At 37.8% G+C, this 22,446-nt stretch overlaps 3 protein-coding genes across 17 annotated transcripts in view; 1 reads left to right on the forward strand and 2 right to left on the reverse strand.

The window, feature by feature from the left end:
• Nucleotides 1–760: 760 nt before the first annotated feature.
• On the forward strand, nt 761–6,463 carry LOC101893621 (katanin p60 ATPase-containing subunit A-like 1). The gene is made up of 7 exons (XM_005175469.4): nt 761–945; nt 2,888–3,109; nt 3,175–3,398; nt 4,234–4,577; nt 4,642–4,763; nt 5,296–5,852; nt 5,919–6,463. The coding sequence occupies exons 1-7, from the start codon at nt 934–936 to the stop codon at nt 6,115–6,117; spliced, it is 1,680 nt and encodes a 559-aa protein (XP_005175526.2). The 5' UTR covers nt 761–933; the 3' UTR covers nt 6,118–6,463.
• A 6,538-nt stretch (nt 6,464–13,001) lies between these two features.
• Nucleotides 13,002–16,207, reverse strand: LOC101894070 (polyadenylate-binding protein 1-B). The gene is made up of 2 exons (XM_020036637.2): nt 15,422–16,207; nt 13,002–13,791 (listed from the first exon to the last, which is right to left on the reverse strand). Exons 1-2 carry the CDS (start codon nt 16,064–16,066, stop codon nt 13,765–13,767), a joined length of 672 nt encoding a protein of 223 aa, XP_019892196.2. The 5' UTR covers nt 16,067–16,207; the 3' UTR covers nt 13,002–13,764.
• Nucleotides 16,073–22,446, reverse strand: part of LOC101893897 (trithorax group protein osa) — a 143,115-nt gene continuing 136,741 nt past the window's right edge. For 11 of the 15 annotated variants that reach the window (XM_059122710.1, XM_059122712.1, XM_059122706.1 and 8 more), the window contains 7 exons: nt 21,926–22,151; nt 21,675–21,854; nt 21,129–21,374; nt 20,773–20,929; nt 20,409–20,616; nt 20,262–20,343; nt 16,073–20,184 (listed from right to left, as the gene is read on the reverse strand). In XM_059122710.1, coding sequence (XP_058978693.1) covers nt 16,073–20,184; nt 20,262–20,343; nt 20,409–20,616; nt 20,773–20,929; nt 21,129–21,374; nt 21,675–21,854; nt 21,926–22,151 — 5,211 coding nt within the window. The remainder of the gene's footprint in view (nt 20,185–20,261; nt 20,344–20,408; nt 20,617–20,772; nt 20,930–21,128; nt 21,375–21,674; nt 21,855–21,925; nt 22,152–22,446) is intronic. The other 4 variants (XM_059122714.1, XM_059122713.1, XM_059122716.1 and 1 more) reach the window with 2 other exon arrangements.

The raw sequence follows: 22,446 nt of genomic DNA on the forward strand, positions 1-22,446 counted from the left end.
GTCAAATGTCTGGCCTTGAAATGTCAAAACATATACAAAGATTTGATACCAAGGTAGTGCAGATTGATTAAATGTGAAAAACACAACCCTGATGCTAGAGTCTTGTAACTTTAAATGTTCTATTAAGAAATTTTGTTAAATTTATTTGACATTTTTATTTAAAATAAGGATCGCGAAAAATCAATGGAACCTTACGGAACAAGTTATTAAATCTTTTTAATCAATACATTTGAAAATATAAGACTCCAACTTCAAAGTTGCCTTTTTCATATTTAATCATTCTTCCCTACTTTGTAATTATTTGCTCTGTTCCTGTATCTGCTAGAACCTACTAGTTTTGCAAGTTTTTTTCGATATCATAAAAAGAAAATCTTTTATCATAGTAAAAATTTTTACATTCTTCTGGAACAGAACAATTGTATCACGAGTCTGGTGTACACATATTTTTTACAAACGTATTATAAACTTTTTTAATTTTTCTTATCATTACACCTTATAAGTGAATGGAAAAGCTGAACTAGATTTGTAATCGTTTGTTTTATTCAGTCATTAAACTTAGTTCAGTAAACTAAATCGATTGACGGTCTTTTCATTAAATTCGTGAACTATGCAACTTTAACATTTATAACCAATTTTGTTCCGGGCAAATTTTAATAAAGCACACAAAAATAAATACCAAAAATAAATAAAACACACCTATTGCATTTAGAGCCCGATAACAGTAATCGATTCAATCGAAATCATTTCTCAAAGAAGCAATCGCCCCGTTGTCATCACCAAATTAAGTTTGTGAAAGAAATGCAGCAACACCCGTTTAAAAATACAAATTCCACATAAAATTCCAATAAATTTGGATAACAAACCATTAACAAATTAAGAGAATATCTAATAAAATTTCGCACGGGCAACAGTGAATAATAAATTACAATACTCATGTCAATAACCGTAAGTTTTCCATTGGAGAAAGAACGCCACAGAAAAACTAGACAACGAAATGAAAGAAAACGAAAAAAAAAAAACAAATTGACAAAGTGCGTGAGATAAAGAAACAAGTCAAGACATGAAAAACGAATGACGTATTGTGTGGAGTGGTGGAGGAGTTAACGAAGATAAGGAAATGATATTCCAATTCTATTATAGAACACGAATATTGCATGCAATTTCCATGTAAATTTCCTTCAACGTCTTGAATGCCGTCTACAGAGAAAATATTACGACGACGACACGGCACAGCAATGATGACCACACACAACGGCTAGTGGGCTGGTTGGCAGTCAGGTAGTAAGCAATAGCTGTTTAAAGTGTCAAGTTTAAGCAACCAGTCACAGCCAACAATGGCACTCATCCAGCCAGTTTTAATTGCCACTCAATTAGCAATACATTTGTGCAGCAATAATAATCGGTCGGCAATGATTAACTAATGTTTTTGATGTTTCGTTTTTGGCCAGAACAAGGTCAAGAGATCTATTTTAGTTAGCTTGCTGATATAAAGGGCGACAAACGGAGAATATACATATGTATGTAGGAGCCACTCGATTATGGGTATTATCATTCAGAAAGAAAAAACAACAAAGATTGATTGTTTGCGTTGTTGCTGCCCGTCATAAACTTTAATATTTAAAGTTTTATGAATCAAGCAAGCCAAAAAAACAGTCACCAACGTTCATACTTTCCATTTTCCATTATTGTTACTTTCTACACAAAACAAAAAGAGCTAACAGCAGAAGAAACCCTTCTTTATCCATTGTTGCCGCTGCTGCTGCTGCTGTTTTTTTCTGTGTTTGATTGAATGTTGATGAGCAAAACTTAAATTTATTGACAACTTCCTACTCTCTTTGGTCAGATCATTTGATACTCTCACGCTGAGCATCTGTCAAACATTGGTTTGTCAAAAGCAAATGAAACCTCAGTAATAATACCAATAATCAAACGAGGCCGGTATGGAAAGAATTTATTTGTTTTATAATGAAATCCATAGTTTTCGAGATGTGAGCCTGCTACATTTTCGAAAGTACCCTATGTTTTACTGTTGGCTTAGTCAGTGCGCATATTCTAGCGGAACCAAGGAAAGTAGTGGTGCCACCTGATAAAGACTTAATTTTTTAATATGATAACCGGATAATTAATTTTGAATGTCTTAAATTCCTAAGCTTAAACAGACCAACTACAAAAACGTTAAATTTTTAAATGGAGATATGTCGTACAAATATGGAGATATTTCCATAGGTATATTCCAAATTCCAATCCCAACACCGATCACATCCAAAAACTTATTTGTTTTAATAATAAATTGTATTGCATAGACAGTGTTGAAGTCTATCACATAGACGAAAGTTTTAAATTTCCGAACAAAAGCAGGTCATAGAACACAGATGAAAGGTTGAAATTAGAATAATAGGGATAGTGTGCACGATAACGTAATATTATGTACAAACTATCACTATAAGTTGTTCGAAAACACAAAGTCCAGTAAATGGGGGTGAATGCAATTTACATTAGTGAGTACCAAAAGTTTACGATTTCTTAGACCTAATGGGACTTAATTCTATTTTTCGGCTGCAAAAAAACAAGAAAAAATGATTGTATTATAAAAAACATGATATCATTACGTCGAAATATATAAAATAGGCTTGTTCTTTTTAGAGTCTATGGAATAAAAACAGAAAATCAGTTCGCGGATCATCGAACCATGAAAACATGGGATATACCCATCAATTGCAAATTCCATAATTTTAAAGGTTTCTGGGCAAATTATTATTAAACGATTAAATATTTTTGTAAATGTGTAAAATATTTTTACAACCAAAGGGTTAAACGAATCACATGCACATGTCTATCTATATCGTTTACATTTACACGCTTTATTGCATTTCTAACTATTTTGCAGCTATTGAGAGGAGGCAAGCAAAAGACAAAATCTTGTGTAGGAATGACCGTGATGTCCAAGACTTCAATAGCGGAAATATGTGAGAATGCCAAATTGGCCAGAGATATGGCCTTAACCGGTGACTATGACTCAGCCTCCATCTACTATGAAGGTCTACAGGGCTTATTGGCTCGCATGATAAGTTCAACCAATGATCCTTTGAGAAAGGGTAAATGGACTATGGTAAGTTTTATAAGTATTATATATATAAACTACAAAAAATTAATCGTTTCTAATTATGACAACAGGTTAGACAGCAAATCACCAAGGAATATACACAGATAAAGGAGATACAACGCACCTTATCGGATATGACCTTGGATTTGCAAACTTCATCATTTGCATCAAAATTCCGTACACAAACCAGTGAAACAGAGACCAAAGATCCTGCCTCATGGTTTCGTCCGGATGCTGATATATGGACGCCACCACCCAAGGATCCTGATGTATGGGGACCACCAAAACCAGAAAAGTATGTTTTAATCAAAATTCATTGTAGACACTTTGAGGACAATGGTTATGCCTTGCACTCGCTGTTAAAATTAATACATTAAAATTTCGAGGGGACAGAAAAATAATTTAGCCCAATAGACTTATTTACAATGATCCGATGTTTCTTTATCCCTCCAACCCTTTGATACATACGTGTTTTTATATTCATGATATTGTAACTGTTCCATGTAATTGATTTTCATACACGTAATCAGAAAGACATTTACAAGCAGGTATTGAATTCCAATCATTTGGGCAAACATTCATCTTTACTCGCGTCTTTATAATATATTTTTTTACAAGTCACATCCGTGGAATTGAGTCATGTTTATTTCATCCACATTTTGCTTTGTCTCCATAATCAAGTTGTTCTTATTACTCGGTACTCTAGTGGGTTTTATGAATTTAAGTTTTGCTTTAGGATTTATTTTAATATATTCCTTCATACTGGTGAATTCTAAATAAATAAAATTGAAAATGGACAAACGAATATTCTATGATGAAGGTTTGATCGGAATCGGCCTTTTAAGATTTTTAAGCAAAATATGAGAATCATTAAGGAAAATATTAATGGGAGGTAAACGCAAAAATGCCTTAATTGTATTTACTTCGCATCTGTGGACCAACTGCCCTGGCCGTCCGCTATATATTCGAGTCTTGACACACCACCCAAAGTTTATTTATACAAAACCAGCTGTAAATTTAAATCATACCACCCAAAGTTTATTTATGCAAAATCAGCTGGGAATTTAAATCACGAGCATATTAAGCTATATCTGTTACAAACAAATTTCTCTCCCTCTATTTATGGACAGACCTTCAGTGCCCAATCGCAATCGTAGTGTACCGGGTAAAAAACCAGTACCAACAAAGAGTACCATACCGACACGCAATAGCACTTCAAGTAATGGTCTAAATAAGAAATCAAATGCCGGTCCATCTTCGGCACGTTCGTCAGTAAATTCACGCGGTCCATCCACCAATCGCAAATCCACTACTAGCAGTACTAATTCTACTAGTTCCAAGGACAAAGATGATAATGGCTCCAACAAAGACAATGACGAGGCCAGAGATGATGAATCACCGGATCAAGAAGATAAGGAAGAAAAGAAATTTCAACCAAATAATCACATTGAAGCTGAATTGGTTGATATACTGGGTAAGTGTTTTAAATACTTCACATACCTCCATCTAAATGTATTGAAATGTAATTTATGTTTTAGAACGCGACATCTTACAACGTAATCCCAAAATACGTTGGAATGATATTGCCGATCTGCATGATGCTAAACGTTTACTAGAAGAGGCTGTTGTATTGCCAATGTTAATGCCGGATTACTTTAAGGTATGTTACAAGTTGCTTAATATCGGCAGAAATCTTATCTACTCTTAAGTGATTGAAATTTAATGAAATTGTTCAATATACTTGAATACTTCCGTCTTTAGATTGGTGCATAGTCACCGTCTGACTTCACAAGCTATCTAAAAATAGATCATAAATGGGTCCCATTAAATGTTATCACTTTTTCAAGTGTTAGCGTTAAATTGTTTACTCCATATAAAGTTTCAAATTAATAATATTGTATTAATATAGAAAGGGTATTCTACGGAAATTCGCCATTGATTGCATCTAAAGAAATTATTTGTTTGAATGTGTGGCCTACTAACAAAACGTTTGCAAACTCTGTTAGAATCCACATTTGGTTTTTGGAACTTATATTAATGGGTCTTTAATTGAATTAAATATTTGTACATTTTTTGAACGTTTCAAACAACACTAATAGCATTTATAATAATAAACGAGATTTTTGGGCTTGCTAAAGACTGCGATTTTCAATAAATTGTAAAGATGTTAAATTTCTTTATTTCTTTTACAGGGCATTCGGCGGCCTTGGAAAGGCGTTCTCATGGTTGGCCCTCCCGGTACTGGCAAAACAATGCTAGCCAAAGCCGTGGCCACCGAATGTGGAACGACATTCTTTAATGTCTCCTCATCAACACTGACCTCCAAGTATCGCGGTGAATCGGAGAAAATGGTACGTTTGCTTTTTGAAATGGCAAGGTTTTATGCACCGAGTACTATATTCATTGATGAAATCGATTCGTTATGTTCGCGTCGTGGTTCGGAATCAGAACATGAAGCATCCAGACGTGTCAAATCCGAATTGTTGGTACAAATGGATGGTGTAGGCAGTGAAGAGGCCAACAAAGTTGTTATGGTATTGGCCGCCACCAATTTCCCCTGGGATATCGATGAGGCTTTGCGGCGACGTCTAGAGAAACGTATCTACATACCGTTGCCTTCGAGCGAGGGTCGTGAGGCATTGCTTAAGATTAATCTGAGAGAAGTGAAGGTAGATGAAAGTGTAGAACTTGCAGAAATTGCCCAGAAATTAGAGGGATATTCGGGAGCGGATATAACAAATGTTTGCAGGTAAATACAAACACATTCATATGTTTTGGAAACACAAACTGAAATTGTACAAACTTCTTATTTCAGAGATGCTAGTATGATGTCTATGCGTCGCCGTATTGCTGGTCTGACGCCCGAAGAAATTCGCCAACTGGCCAAGGAAGAAGTCGATTTGCCAGTATCAAAACAAGATTTCATGGAGGCCATTAGCCGCTGCAACAAAAGTGTTTCACAGGCTGATTTAGATAAATATGAAAAATGGATGGCCGAGTTTGGTTCATCATGATGGCCGCAAGCCACGTACAACAATACCAATACAAAGCGTCGCATGCTGTTGTAGATTTTTACGTGCGTTTTAAAGCATGCGTTAAAACCTACGAAAGTCCCCATTTTAAACAAACAACAAAACTCACCTAATTGCTGATTTTTTGTGGAAAAAAATCTTAGCCAAGCTAAGCACTTCTAATATCAACCCTTACTTCCACTAACACCCTAAAGAGGTGCTTTGCCTTGGACATTTTTCACAAAGTGAGAATGTTCGACAACAGCGACAAAGCACTAAAAGGAATAATGCAAAAAACTGACGTAGATTTGTACACCCATCGTCCACAACACGTGCCCTTAACAAACAAACACCATGAAATTCTAACACACTTTACAACAACAAAAAATGCAATTGAATGGAGAAAAGACTAACAACAATGAATCGTACATTTTATAGGAGCAAATTATTCATAATCATAATTAAGTACAACCATAATAATTATAAAACAAAACAAAGATAACACCACAACAACAATAACCATACCACTAACTATTACTAGTATTTTCACCCTCTCTTAGATTGTCATTAAATTATAGATTTATTCTAACTTTAGTCAGTTTGCATACAAGCATTTTGTTCATTCCCCTTCTAACACACACCAAAAGTTCATGCATCCACCATTAATCTTCAATGCAATACTCCAATTCCTTTTCTTCCTAACAACTGCTGCAGTTCGAATTATATTTATTCGTATCTTTATACAATGAATAAAAAACACACACACACCCACTCAAGTATTTCCTAATTAGTTATTTGCTTCGTTCAATTTTGTTCTTCTAATTCTCACATATTCATCATCATGTTTTTTTTTTTTTTTTTCAAACAAATAATAAAGTATTTTTGCCTCTTTTTTAATAAAAAATACAAACATTTCTTATTTCTTTTCAGTAGTTGTAATTTAAGTTTATGATAAAAAACAAGAAACAATAATCAATAATTATTTCTAAATAATAATAAAAAAAAAACAAACTAAAAATAACCTTAAAATACCGTGTTATCTTTTTTGGGTTGGGGAAGGAATGGCAACTCACCTTTTTAATAAAAGTGGAGTTCTTTTAGACATCATAATGTTTTCAATCCAGGAAGACCTCCGTTACGAATATATTTTCCAGTTGTTATAGTATTTTGTTATATTGAATGTTAAACTATGCTTATCAAGTTATCCCAGACAAAAAACAAGAGAACTGATGAGGATTGATGGCTCTTTCGGAAACCTAGGTATTCCCTGCCTTACCCCTGGTAAACATTACCATCTTTCTCCAAATATAAATAAACGTTTTTTTTTATAAAAAAAAACAATGGTATTAAGCCTGATTATTTTGCAACAACAAACATTAAAAACTAGCCTACCATAATAGGCTGTAGCCAAAGATCTTCACGAGTGAGATGCATAGGTCTGGCAAGGCGATTGAAAATATGCAGTTTGTTGAAGCAGTTACAGAATAATCCCAAATGTGTCCCAACATCCATCCATCCAGATGACGTTTTGACAAACACAACCACCCTTGGAGGTCATGTAATCGGCTTTACATTTTATCAGTCATGTTTACAATTTACTCCTATGGGATTCAATGTTCCAACTTTTCCGATTGTCAAACCATTCTTTATGCTAATACTCTTCGACTGAGATCAGACGGGTCGGATCGATGAAGCTCATCGTAATATTTCACCAGTTCCATTTCTGCAGAAAAATTTGTTCGCACTCTGGGTGTTTGACCAAACCCTATGGCGTTCCTCGGCTTACTGATTTTGACAAAATTATGTTAGCCATAGTAGTGTTTATGAGTCCCGTCCTTCAAAATGGCACAACGTCGTAAACATCGAAGGAATTTCGATAGCTATGGTATAAACTTTATAAATGGAGCCCAATAGTCCATGTAGGACATATTGCGTATATTACTAACATATATTACCCACATTCTATAGACCTTTAATAGATCTGAGACTGTGTTTTTAGAACATCATTTAGATGGGATTGAGATTAAATTTGTAGACGCATAAATTCTCGAGTTTTTCTTCGATTTGTCGTTTAAGCATTTTAGAAAATCATAATAGATTTATTTACCTGTAGTCATCCGCTTCAAATCGATAACAACTAGCAGAAGTATAGGCCCATTCTATAAACTCACCCCAGCCATTGATTAATAACGTTTTTGCGAGCATCCTGCGTAGTAGTGGTCCGTTTACAACATCCGTGCAATTTAGGAATTGCATTTTAAGGACGAATTTGAGAAATTCGGTTGAGCTCTTGTTGTAGATAACATTTAAGAGACATTCTTAGTCCATCCGACTGTTCTTAACTACTTCACCTGTTCTTAACTACTTCATAGTTTGAAGTATTGGCTTTGGCTATTATTTTTTTCTTTGCGGGCTTAATGTCCTCCGTTTGAAAACGTACTCATTGGACAAGTTTCTTCATCGTTTGAAATGAATAGAACCGGTGCTGGTTTGGTGGTTGTTGTTGCTGTTGTAGCAACGCAAACTGCTGTTTTCGATCTGATTATATCTTCTCTAAACCAAGTTCAAAAATGAAGCGGCCTGTATTGGTTGGGACCATAGCGATACGTGAGTAGGTTTCGCTGGGCAGTTAAAGAGATGCATCGTCACATATGGGCCTGTGCCACACAATGGACAGGCGTTCGCCACACTACTGGCCCCATAGAAATTTAAGCGGCTGCATCACACAGACTCTCTGCTTTGCCACGGCAGCTCTGGCTCTTCATCTGCGATAGGAGGCAGATATTTTCCGAGAATGTTACTCATTTTTTTTCTGTTATAACTGCTGTGGCATTATTAGAGTGAATACTGTTCAGTCCTGCATGAAAAGCCGGTTGACCTTAAGGCTCTCTCTAGGCCTAATTACCAGATGGTGATAGGTTGGTTTTATGCTGTCACACGGTAACAGCCGAGGCATTCTTTGATTTGATTGCGTGGATTACAGTTCTTGGCTGACGGTTAAAGCTGATTCTCTAATTAGCGGCCAGATTTGAAAAATTGTTGGGAAATGACGACTGAAAAATTGCTAGATATAGTTGGTACAGACGCTGAACAGGGAGATGCATCAACCCTCTAACCCTAGACAAAATCTCACTGGTTATGTTGAAAGAAATTGATTAACAAATTGTTGACAAACTCTCCTAAGTCGCCAACCTGAGAAATCCAATCCATGTACAGTGCAACACGGAGACCCATAGCTGGTGAGATATATCCAACGTTACAACGTCTACATCAATATGCCTATAGGGAGGATCTTTGGGGTCCTCCCCCCATTAATTGTTGGTGTAGAATGTTACGTGAAGGATGTTGCAGTCGTCTCAGTTCGTTTTGAGTGCGAAACGTCTGTCATTGTTTCGAATTGCCACTAGAATGGCAGAAGGCGTAAATATGGGGCAATTTCCACGGATGAAAAGGAGCTTTGAATGAGAAATTGGTAATCTTTTCACTGGAACCAATCGCGGAGATGTACCTACTGATTTCTTATTTAACCATGGAGATGAGGGACCTTGATCTTTTTCCAGAGAGTGCAGTTCAAATTTTCTTTTCTTTCTAGTGGTAGTTCACTGTTACCGTTACCAACAGACTGGAATACGATGCATGGCTTTAAAGGTAGCCAAGATTTCCGACTGTAATACGCTGCAGTTGTTGTTAAGTTTGAGAGATTTCCTAATGTTCAGGCTTTCGCACAAGACCCCTGCACCATTGAAAGGCGAGCTGTTGCGGGTAAAGATGTCCCCGTCATGTATGTGGATGTCTAGTAATTTAAAATTCAACCGAGGTGATATGTACTCACTGGCTTGCTTTAAAATAACAGAATGTCCAAAAGACTCTCTGCGCCATTGGTAAAGTTCTCTAAATCCCAGGGAGCACTTGGTCCATTACCAATAGACTTAAGGCGTCTAAGGGGTTTTAATTAAGCAGGGTGTCTATTACAGCTTGGGTATACTACGAAATTCACATGTTATCACTACAGATGCAGCTCTTTTAACTTTATCAATGGTTCTCGTGTAAGATAGGTTCCTCAACGAGTACAACCAAACGGAAAATTGGTTCAAATATCCATATGATTATATTCGAATAAAGTGCGACCAAGCACCTCTTCGCATGCTTTCCCATATTCCTCTTTCAATTTAGTTGATGAATGCCGGATAGAGTTCTTCGCCAAACATTTCGATTTAGGGACTTAAAGCTGCAATCTCCGGTGGCTTTTGGCAAGTCACCAGACTTGATCAAGGCCCCGTTGAGCGGCTTTCCCCAAATCGCTTTTTTACTGGTTGTAATAGCTCACCGAGTTATCTTCCTATTGAACAGTGGCTTCTTATACTCACTGCCCCGGATCTTTTCTCTTCGGTGTTGCGTCTCCTGGTCCGTCGTTCAGAGTACTTGCACACTCTACTCACCTGGAAGTTCAAATTCACCACATTTGGTGAAAAATATTTGGTTTATAAGTAAAAGCGTGTATATTTTAAATTACAATAAATAAAAAAATAACAGATTTTTTTCATTGAAACAAATTTGTTTTCATCGCAATCGAAGAGAGAATTTAAGGAAAATTTGAAGGGAGGGTAAAGTGTACCACCACCGATGTACGTTTTATCACTTCATGTTTTTAACTAATATGCGCAACGATATCACATGGAGGCCAACTTCGTGTAGTTCAGATACGTTTGCGACATCGCTCTACAAACGGAATTTGTAACCCTTAAAAATCTCCCCTAGAATCGGAACTATTGTCGGTGATGAATGTTTTAGAATGGGAGGAATAATCACTCTAAGTTTATATGTTGACGGCGACACCGCCGTCACTTTGTTGACGTCGCCCCTAATTTGGCATTCGTCACCTAATTTATTAAATTGATTTGAATTTGTTATTTTTGTTAAAACATTTTTCATCCACCTCCTATTGACTCAGTGTTTATTATATTAAAAAACAGCAACAAAAGCACAGTTTTTTTTTAAATACCATATATTTTTATCATTTTTATTATTATTTTTTAAATATAAAGTTAAAACTACAATTAGTATTTGTTTTTTGTTTTGTTTTTTTTTTCTCGTTTTGTTTTCATCTTGCTTGGTTTTTTTACAATGTTAATAAATGTATATTGATTAGGGGGATGATGGGGGCTCTGTTGAGTGTAGGAAGTTAGGGGAAATGTAGAGGGGGAGATGTGGGGAAATTCTAAGTATTTTTCTTTCTTATTTTTTGTATTTCATTCATTTATTATCAATAATAATATTTTCTTTTTTTGGAAAACCACGAACGTAATGGTTTTTGTTTTGTTTAAGATATAGTGTTTTTTATGACAAATTAGATTATAGCTAAGAATATTATTTGTTGTTGTTGTTCATTTATAATAAGATATATGTATATATACGTTTATTAATTTAATTGTTTTTCTTTGTTTTTTTTATTTAAAACTAAGCAATTGTTTAAATATATATTTCTGTAGTATCATTATGTTTCTTCACATTTCACGACTTTTGTTTTTAAGATTGATTTCTTGTTTTTTTTTTCTTTTGTCAAGTTATGTCAAGTGTTACAATGTTGCGAATACGATTTGTGGTTGTTGACAAAGAAACAAACATTCGAAAATGTTCATCAAAATCTCTATTAAGGTTTTGTTGTTGTTTTTAAGCTAAAAATGTTTGTTGTAATAGTTGTGTGTTTGTTTATTATTTTTTGTATAACATTGATGATTAAGGGGCCTTTTGTTTCTTTGTGGGGAAGGGAGGTTCAAGTGTGGCCAATTTACAACTAATATTGAATGAGGGACAAGTGAAAATCCATCAACATTTTATTTTGAAATGTAGACTGACTTTTTTCTGATGGTGTTGCATTTTTCCTCCATTTTTTCTTAAAAAACAAAACAAAAAATGTCTGAAGTTTCATTTCGTTTAGTATGTTATGTATATATATATTTATTTTATAGACAGCTAAGTATTACAAAAGAAAGGAAAATAGAAACAAACCTTAATAAACATTCTTAGAAATAATAAAAAATACATTCTTTTTTTATATTCTATATATTTATATATTTCAACATTTACGATATCTGTCTGTGTGGGTGCCACATGTGGGTGCACAACGATATACACACACTAGCCATCACTCATACACCCACATATGGCTATATTGATTTGATTAAGTGTCGATAAACACTGCCTTTTTCCGCGCATTCTTATTTATCTCTTTGCCATCTTCTTCCTTCGACGACATATTATCCTTTTTTATCCATCTACATTAAAGTCTTAAATAGTAGTAATGTTATTAACTTTTTTTTATCGCTTTTCATTTGTGTAGTTTGCATAATTGAATGAATTTTTGTGTGTGTGTACTTGGTGTGGTTGGGTGTGAAAGAGATACATAGCGAGAGAGAGAGAGTGAGAGTAGAAAAACAAAAGCATAAATTAACACATTGTGTAGAATAAATACTGCCGTTAAAAATATATAAAAATTAAAAAAACGCAAGTTTAATTAAATTAAATAAAAAAATGTATGGATCATATTATTTTCTAGATGTATTTCTTTATATATTTATAAATCTAAATGTTTATACACGTGCAGACACATTTATTAATGTAATAATAATAATAATAGTAATCATAATTGTATATAGTTATGGTAATTGTAATATTTATATATAAATTTGTTATTAATAGTAATAGTAATAATAATAATGACCGACCATATTATGTAAACTACAAATTCTTAATAAGATTTTTTTCTTTTCGTTTTGCTTGTTTTTTGTTAGCTTTTCGCATTTTATGGTTTTATTATGATTACTTGTTTTGTTTTTTTTAATTATATAACTAATTAATGTTACAGATTCTAACAGAAAAAGCATTACAATTGATTTTATATTTTTATTTTGTTGTTGTTTTGTTTTTTTTTTTTTTTTGTCGTTTGTTAGGAATATCTTGCAGTTGCGCGTATGTTCTTCTTTATCATATTTTTTTGTTTTTAATAGTATTCGTATTAAATTATTATATATAGTTTTAATTAGAACGGGTTTTGTTTTATAAATTATAACCTTTACATACATAATTAGTAATTGGGACAGAGAAAAAGGGAGGGGGGTTTCCGTTAAAATAAAAAATAGCATATCTATACAATATATATGTTGTTTCCAATGTTTTTTTTTTTGCATTTTTTTCATATTTTTTTTTTTAATTGTATTTATTTTTAATATTGGGGGAGTTTGTATTAATATGTGCAATTAAGTATTTAAACCTTTATTTTTCTTTAAATTGTATTTAGTCATTCTTTTCTTTTTTTGTTAATTACTCTCTTTTTGTTGTAGTGGTTGGTTGTAATATCTATAATTTCATATAATAAAGATCTTTTTTAAAAAATCTAAATCTGTATACATCTTATTTTCACCTTGCGGCTTGTTGTTTTTGTCCTAATGATTTTTGTTTTTTAATTTTTTTTGTCAAATATTAGCAACAGAGTTTTTGCAAATAAATTCGTTGCGTTAATGTTTGTGTATCGTACTGTCTACTAAGTAATTCAATGTTTGCTTATCATCATTGTTATATAGAATTTGTTCATCATGTTTGTTTGGTTGTTTTTGTTGTTTTCTATATACAGTCTGTCTGTCTGGTGTTTGTTTAATATTTACATGTACCCAAAAATGCCTAAAAAGAAATTACAATCAGGTGACTTATTTTTAATGTCATTTTTCCTTCCTTGCGAGTTCATATATATTACTATCGTAAATTGGCCCAAAAAAACTTTCACTCCACTATTGATAAAATGATATTCAGATCATTGAATGGAAGGAATCATTTAATGCCTTTAGATTTGCGGATTTTGATTCTAAATTCTTCCTTCAAGGTTCATCTTTATAAGGATTTTGTATATTACTACTTCGTAGGATATCAGTATGATTCTTTAATTGAAGTCTGAATAGTAAGGATAGGATTAAATCAGTGAATGACTATCGCCACAATCATTAGGCAGAGTCTGGAACAAGACAATTGGATATTGGAATATTTATAGGGAGACCAATTGAACAACGTTGTTTGCAAATTGAGATTTTGATTTGAAATTTGAATAACTAAAGTGTTATTACTTTTATTTTATTAAAATTCAAAATGTTGTGAATAACTTGATTTAAAATGTTTCGCTCTTTGAATTACAAGAAATGTAAAAATGTTACTACGATTCTGGAACAGAGCTAGAACTGTTCACAATTACAAATTGTAAAATTAAGATTATTAAATATGGAATTAAATTAAAATAAAAAGCAAAAGCAATTTTTAAATTATTAATGTATACAGTTGAAAAAAATTTTTTTTTTCAAAATGTTTCAACAAATGTATTGTTCGAATGAATGTACCATGGGGGAAAGTTACGCTTAAAAAAAACTCAATTGAGTCAAATTTTACAACGATTCGATTCCCGCTCCTTGACGACAGTCCTTATTTTAACTTGGTCAAAGAGCGTGTCCTTAACCTATTTTGTTGGAACAACAATATGGTGACTAACATAGAGGAGTCTATTGACAATGAATCCATAACGACTAATCCATTTTAAATTTAAATCCATATTGAAATTGTCTCAAATATTTTTCCAAATTAATTGTTTGTCGTACATTCATGAAATGGAGATTTTATGTTAGTAAAGATTAAACTTTAAAAACGAAGGACATTTCTTTGCAAAATTTATGTTCCATGACTTATCAGATCAGCCAACAACGTTGGAAGTCAGATAACAATTGGTCTATAACACGCCCAAAGCACTTCGCTGTCATACATTCCACTTACAAATACTTCAGTATCCAATTCAATTTCTTAAAAGTTGGCACCTCTCTTATAGCTTTCAAAATCTATTTTTCCAAGCCTTTGGACAACGGAATCAATTTCGAAACACATTTTTTTGAATAGTTTTGAATATTTGTGATATTGAGGAGGCTGTCACTCTTTAAAAATAGCTCTGATAGTTTATGAATTTGGTTTAACTTTTTCCCAAAAGACCTAGGCTGATGTTTCGTTGATGTTTCAAATGTTGATAAAAGAAAATATCAATTTATTATAAATGTATGTATGTTTGTACGACTAAAAAAAAAAAAAAAGAAATTATAATAAATCTAACATTGTGAAAGTTTTTTTCGAAACACATTTAAAGACGTAGAATATTAAATAAATATGATAGGGAGTTACTTTTACACTTTCTGTTCTCTTTTTTTTAAGCAAACTCGCGCGGATTATTTTTTCTTCTTCCATCGAACCAAGAAGAAAAATTAGTAAACATTTAGAAATTAACCTGATCTCTCGAGTCATGCTGATGTGCTGGTTGCTGAGATTGTTGCTGATTATGATGATGCTGCTGCTGCTGTTGGGTATTAGATGATTGTTGCTGACTTCCACCTGCTAATGATGGTGACTGCTGCTGAGCAGTAGTTTGACCTTCATATTGTTGTCCTGACAATCGTAGCTGCTGATGCGCTTGCAAATGATGATGGTGTTGCAAAACTGACGAAGGGCCAGGAGGTAAAGGTATACTATATTGTGTTGGCGTTTGATGTTGATGGTGGTGGTGTTGCTGATGCTGATGATGGTGGGGATGATGATGTTGATGTGCCAAGGTTGGTGGCAATGGTTGTTGAAATGTTGTCGCTTCTTCATGCTGCGATTGCGGATGTTGCTGTGGTGGCGTTGGAGTATTCATCATGTGCATCTCTATTGTGGCATTTGTGGGAGCTGCTATTGTCGTTGGGGGAAGATGTGTCGAGGATGGCGGCGGTGGCGGTAGTTGAGGAACAGCCATGGGCGGCCACATATGATGTGAAACAGCAGACTGGCCATGGGAATGGGAATGGTGATGTTGTTGTTGCTGTTGCTGTTGCTGATGATGATGGTAAGCAAACATTGTCGATGCAGCTGGTGTGTTTTCAGCTGCCTGTAGCATTGTATACTACGCAACCGCCGCTGTCGTTGATGTATTCGCAGTTGGGGCTTGAGATGGAGGTGCTGTGGTGGCTGGTGGTGATGGCGCTGTTATTTGCTGTTGCTGCTGTGCTGCCACAGAATTAGTCGTGGCCGTTGCAGTTGCCGCAGCTGCCGACGACATATTATTCATACTATTGCTGCTATTCGTGGCAGCAACCGTGCCCAGCATATTGTTCTTCAACTGCTCACTCGTCGTCAAGCCCTGACCACTGACACTACTACTGCTGCTATTATTGTTGTTCGTATGCAGGTGATGATGGTGGTGCGCGTGGTGGTGCATTGTGGGCGCCGTTGTGCTCGAACTCAGATTGCTACAGCTACCGATCGAACTGTTTGTGCTGTTCTGGCTAAGACTGCTGGCTGCCGTTCCACAGCTGTTGCTATTTGTACTACTGTTGCTGACATCGTTGAAAGCAGCTGTGGGCGTTATTTGCGAACTACTGTTACTGTTCTCACTATCGGCCGAAACAATCATAGTGCTGGAGGATGAGGAGGCTGGATTTTTGCCGGCTACATTTTCGATGTTGTTGCTGACGGCGGCGGCTATACCCCCTCCACCACTGTTGCTGCTGCTGCTATCGTTGGCATTTGAGTTGCTAGACATCGGCGCGACTTCGTTGCTGCTTCCCCCAGATATCGCCGTTTCACTAGCTTCAATTTTTATTTGCTGATCTGCTGCAGACCCCGACGCTTCTGTTGTCGCGGCAGTTTTCGAATCACTTGCATTCGTCGTCGCCGGCGTTTCCTTATCCGAAGACAATGCAGCTTCGTCTGGTTTTCTTTCGACGACGGCTTGTTTTCGATCCTGCACACCATTCTTTTGTTGCAACTGCTTTTGTTGCATGCGATATTCGAGAGAATTGACTGCCGTGCCTGGACCCCTCGACACTTGGAATAGAACACGTGATATTATCAGGGCTACTTGCTGATCGAGAATGTGCGACATTACTAGACCCAGCAGCCGTTGTTCCTGTTGCATGAACAGCGATCGATTGTCCGGATGCTTCGCCAAGTGCAATAAAGTACCAGCAGCTCGACGTAGCATGTCCAAACTGGTTCCCATTGAATCGGGATTCTCTCGCAAGTAGTTGATGCCATGCTGGTTGGCTACGCCAAGGGCTGTTTGCTCAGCCTGCTCTATAAACGCCACCAAGTACGATATACAAGGCGATTGCAGTGCCACCGTTCGGGCCATTGCACTGTCTGCTGCTGCCAAATAGTGAAGCAGATTAACAGAGAACTCCCGCAATACCTGATCTTCGTTGCGACACAAATGTCGGGTGAGCACAGCGCATAGTTTCTCAAGCCTCGAATGGGGTGGTGTGGCTATGACCAGATCCACATTGTTGTCCGTTACACACAGCTTACACAGAGCCTCCAGGGCAAGTCTTTGGGGTGATAGAGATGAGGCAGGACCGCACGATGGGAAGGGATCTTGGCCGTGGGCACTAGGACATACCGCCCAATGTAGAAGACCGTCAATTAGAGGTCGCGCTATTAACTCCTCGTACCGCGATAAATCCAAGTGGCCAGCAATGTTCGCCATTATCACTAGCATATTCTCACGTATACTGATGAGGTAGTCCCACCACCATTCACGTTCCCCTTGCAGCGAGCTACAAGAATCGGAGAAATCTGTATCTTCTTCGGTGCCTCGGTCGTAGTTGCGATTCTTCGGTGTCCGTGGCAAATGCTCGTGGTTGAGCAGCAGCAAACGCCCAACCACTGCCAGAAATCGTTGTGACTTCGCCAAAATGGATTCGTTGCCGGGCACAAAACTCAAATTGCGGAATATATTGGAAATGCATATGCAACGACGTGCCAAGGAGTCTTGACTCTCGTTGACCAAATACAAACTGGACTCATCGCGGGTATAGCATTCATCTTCAAGGGACGAGGAGGAACGTCGGCGTTGCAAAACCAAAGCCGGATCCCTTACCGTCGATTTAGGATCGAATGTCTTGGTGACGGCGGGCTCTTTGGTGGTTATAGTTTCAAGTTCCATGTCCACCTCCCGACAGTCACTGTCGGTATTCGTTGTTGCTGCTGCTGCTGCTGTTGTCGCCGCTTCGTTGGAATCTTCTTCCCTTTTTATTTCTGGCATGGTGAAGGCAGATTTTTCCAAGCGTAGATGTTGTTGTTCTTGTTGTTCGTCATTTTGCAGTTTCGATTTTTTGGCTTCTGTTGGCTCCAATTGCGGCGCTGCACTGCCCACTGCGGAATTGTTGAACAGTCGACGCTTCTTATTGAAGGTGTTTTGTTGTAGTCTAGCTTCGACCTCGTCATCCTCCATTTCTTTATCACTATCATTGCTTTCTAGTTTTGGTTTCAATACATCGTCGGGCGAAGTCGACGACGAGTCATCGTCTTCCATGTTGGTCTTTGCAGCATTCCGTTTATGTTTGGTGTCTTTAGACTTGCCCTTAATGTAGCGGGCAAATGGAATGTCTACAAACTCGGACTTGAACACATCGATGATGCCCTTGCTTATGTCGCGATCCGTAAAACCGTACGTCCAGGCATTACTACCCACGGGAGCAGTCTCTTCATAGTTGCCATTAAATTCGGAATCCCACTCCTTCAGGCCGTCTGTTATGAATATATCATTTTCGGCAGGTTGTAGGCGTACTGGCAAACCCTTTCGAGACATCATTGTGTAATTGGGTGTGTTAGCTAATAGTACTACCCTCTCCTCGGGATTGGGTGGTTGTTTCACTTGTCCCAGATCGATGCCCTCATCTTCATCGGAGGCATCGTCTACGATGTCGTAATTCTCATTAGATATTCCAATGTTACCCGATGTATTGTCATGTAAGCGCGATTGAGGATCATCCTCTTGTCGATCCACCGCCTCCTGCTTAATGGTATCACATAGCCTTCTTCGGTTGGCAGTCATGTGGGCGGAAATACATCGTTTATATGATGACTTTCTATTGCCTTTGGAGCTCGAGCCAGACTTGTTGTCATCGCCCTCGTCGCTAAACATCTCGGCGAGATTCTTTTGGAAGTGCTCTAGCAGCAACGTTAGTAGTCCGGGCAGATGTACCAGACCAAAGTATGGAACTGAGGAATCGTCAAACAAAAGCACATTTAGCACATCGAGAGCCCATGTGCATTCGGTCAGTTGGCCAGACCGTATGGCCATGAATATACGCCAGGGGTCGACGGGACATATGTCGGCCTTTGTCAATCGCTTACGTCTGTACAGCACTGGTGTTGTGGACTCCACACTGTCGGGTGGAAAAACTATTTCCTTTTTGATTAATGGTGGTCCAGGACCCACCGGTGGAGGGAAGGGCTGCTGCTGTTGCTGGGGTTGTGGCTGTGGCGGTGGCTGTTGTGGTAGTTGCTGCTGTGGTGGCTGCGATTGCACTTGCTGTTGCATTTGCGGCGGCTGTTGCTGCTGTGATTGAGGCTGTAGTAAAGGTGCGCCGCCTGGTCCAACAACACCCATTGGTGGTTTCTGTTGATTCACAGCCGGCATCATGCCACCGGGTCCTTGGGTACCGGCAGCATTAGCACCACCTGCCTGTGGAGGTGGGGGCATTGAAAATGGTGGCTGCTTTCCCATACTGGTGTTTGGTGGCATTGCAGCACCAGCAGAAGCGCTGCTGCTATTTGGTGGTGCAACACCCCCTTGTCCAGGTTGTGGACCACCCATTTGACCACTGCCACCGGGAACGCTCATATTTCCCGGGCCGGAATTGGGCATTCTCTGCTGACCAGCACTAGGTGGCCTTAAAGGAGAACCAGGAGTACCACTTGGTGGTGCCCCCGGTGTACCAGTGCCAGCTCCGCCCATTTGTGCCCATTGTGGTGGTGGCGGCTGTTGTTGACCCGACTGTTGGTAAGGTGGCTGCTGTTGTTGTTGCTGTGGCTGTGGTGGTTGTTGTTGTGGTGGATATCGATGTTGATCCCATTGTGTGGCTGCCCCAGGAGGAGGCTGCTGTTGACCTGGTGGTCCCAGCTGGCTGCCAGGAGGTGCTTGTGTTCGTGGTGGTGCAGCACCCCAAGCTTGTGGGGATGGTGAAGTGGGATATTGATTACGGTACTGATTCGAGCCGCCTTGCCAACCACCTGGAAAATAAGAAAATATGTTTTAAATGGATATGGATATGACAAATCTTTTTCTTTAATACAATGCAGACACTTACCATACAATTGTGGCCTTGCATTATAGCCAGGATAGGGTTGAGAATCCTTAACGAAATCTGGATGTCGTCTGGGTTGTGGTCCCTGTTTGTAAAAGAACGGTATTTAATGAAACATAAATGGAGGAAACCCCACACCAAATAACATACCTGATCGGGTGGTCTGTAATAGTCCTGTTGACCAGGAGCTCCAGGTGGTGGATAAGGAGAACTACCAGGAGCCGGAGGACCACTTTGTGGAGGGCCACCCGCTGCAGATGGGGCACCGGGCGCTGATGGGGTCTGCGAACTGCCAGGTGGTGGTTGGCTATATGGACGATTACCATAGGGTCCATACTGATTCGAGCCGCTAGGTGGCCTAAAATAATGAAATATAACACAGTGTCAGTCAATGCAGGTTCTTTGTCAAATGGCGTAAGAACGAATTTAAAAAATAGCAATACAGCAGAGTCGATCTTCACAGATTAAGGCTTAAACTAGGGAAAATAAAATTAGAAGTTCAAAGTTCACTCACGCTTCTCCCTCGGGTCCATAGGGAGGGTACATGCTACGATTTTGGGGAGGAAATTGTCCCTGTTGTTGACCAAATTGACCGGGTGGTCCGGCAGCATTGTACTGATCACCAGAGCCATATTGGCCATAAGCACCTGGTTGCCCTGGGTATGGCGAACCTGTAAAGAATAATTATGTAACTATTAAAGCCGATGTCACAGTCAACACTGGGGAAAAATAAATTACAACAAAACATAAAACACAAAACATGAATGAAAGGAAAATTTTATTTGAACAGTGTGAGAATATGAGGCCGAAACACAACAGAGGACAGGCGACAGCAAAGTCAAGATTTTCTATTTGTTCTGTAACTAGTACCTGGTGCTCGAGACACCGGTGGTGGGGGATAGGGTCCTCCGGGAGGATAAGGTGGTCTTGCCGATGGTGGCGGCTGTGTGGCCACCACATTTGGTGGTGTTGGTGCAGCCGCACCGCCGCTGACATTATTTCCATGAGCAGTTACATTGGCATTGGGGGCACCACTGCCAACCGGTTCATCGAAGGGATTATTGACGCTGATATTATCACCACCAGGTGTCGCCGCTGATGTTTGATTATTTGGACCTTTAGTTTGTGTGACGGCACAATATCAATATCACAAATTCACATGTGAGTTGTGTGTCGATTTGTGTACATATGAACGTTATATGAGATGGCGACATAGATGATTGGATTGCAGAATTAATGGTGTACAATATGTTGTTGTGTGTTTGTTTGTGTGCAAGTTGTGGTTGTTAAATGAGATGTAAATGTTAAAAACAAAACAAAAAAAATAAAAATTAAAAATAAAAATAAAACAATGAATTATTTGAATAATAAAGGCTAATCTCCATGGCACCAGAAAGGCACTAACGCGACACTTACCTGGATGTGGACTTTGTGCATTACTTTGAGATGGTGGCCTAGGCATTTGTCCGGCAGCTCCATAATCTGGCTGGGGTCCAGCACCGGGATAGTTTCCAGGATATGCAGGATAGCCATCCATAGAGGTATTGGCAGCACCCACTGGTGCTGGGAATGAGTCTTGAGAATTTGATGAGCCCGCTGCGGAATTTTAAAAAAAGAAAAGAACAGCATTAGCTAATGGACACTTGCAAATCTATTTGAACACACACATTTATTACCTGGTGATGGTACCGAAGCAGCTTTAGCCGATTTCTTCTTAGTACCAGCTTCAATTTGTTGGATAATAGGCAAAGGATCAATATCACCACGATCGAAATGACACTCGTAGGCCAATAGATTTTTAGTGTAATGCTTGCGCAGCGTATATGCTGCACTGCTACTTGCACCGATGCCCAATAGGGCAGCAATATCCTTCCATGTTTTACTTTTGGTAACCTTTTATGATTACACATCGCGCACACACACACACACAGCAACGATTTGCAAAGAAAAAGGAAATGTTTGCAAGTTAATATAATTGAAATACAAAATACAGCAATTCAAATAAATTCATGTAGCATAACAAAAATTGATGAAACAATATGTTTTATATTCCTTCTTTCTTATCTTCTTCTTCTAAATAAACCAAAAATAAACATTCGGAATGGGATGCAAAATAAAGGATCAATAATTAAATAAAAATGGGGCAAGCAAGATATTCAAAAAACACGTAGGTGAATTGTGGAGCATG

The sequence above is a fragment of the Musca domestica genome, unplaced genomic scaffold (assembly GCF_030504385.1).
Source record: "Musca domestica strain aabys unplaced genomic scaffold, Musca_domestica.polishedcontigs.V.1.1 21, whole genome shotgun sequence".
In the NCBI taxonomy this organism is placed as follows: Eukaryota; Metazoa; Arthropoda; class Insecta; order Diptera; family Muscidae; genus Musca; species Musca domestica.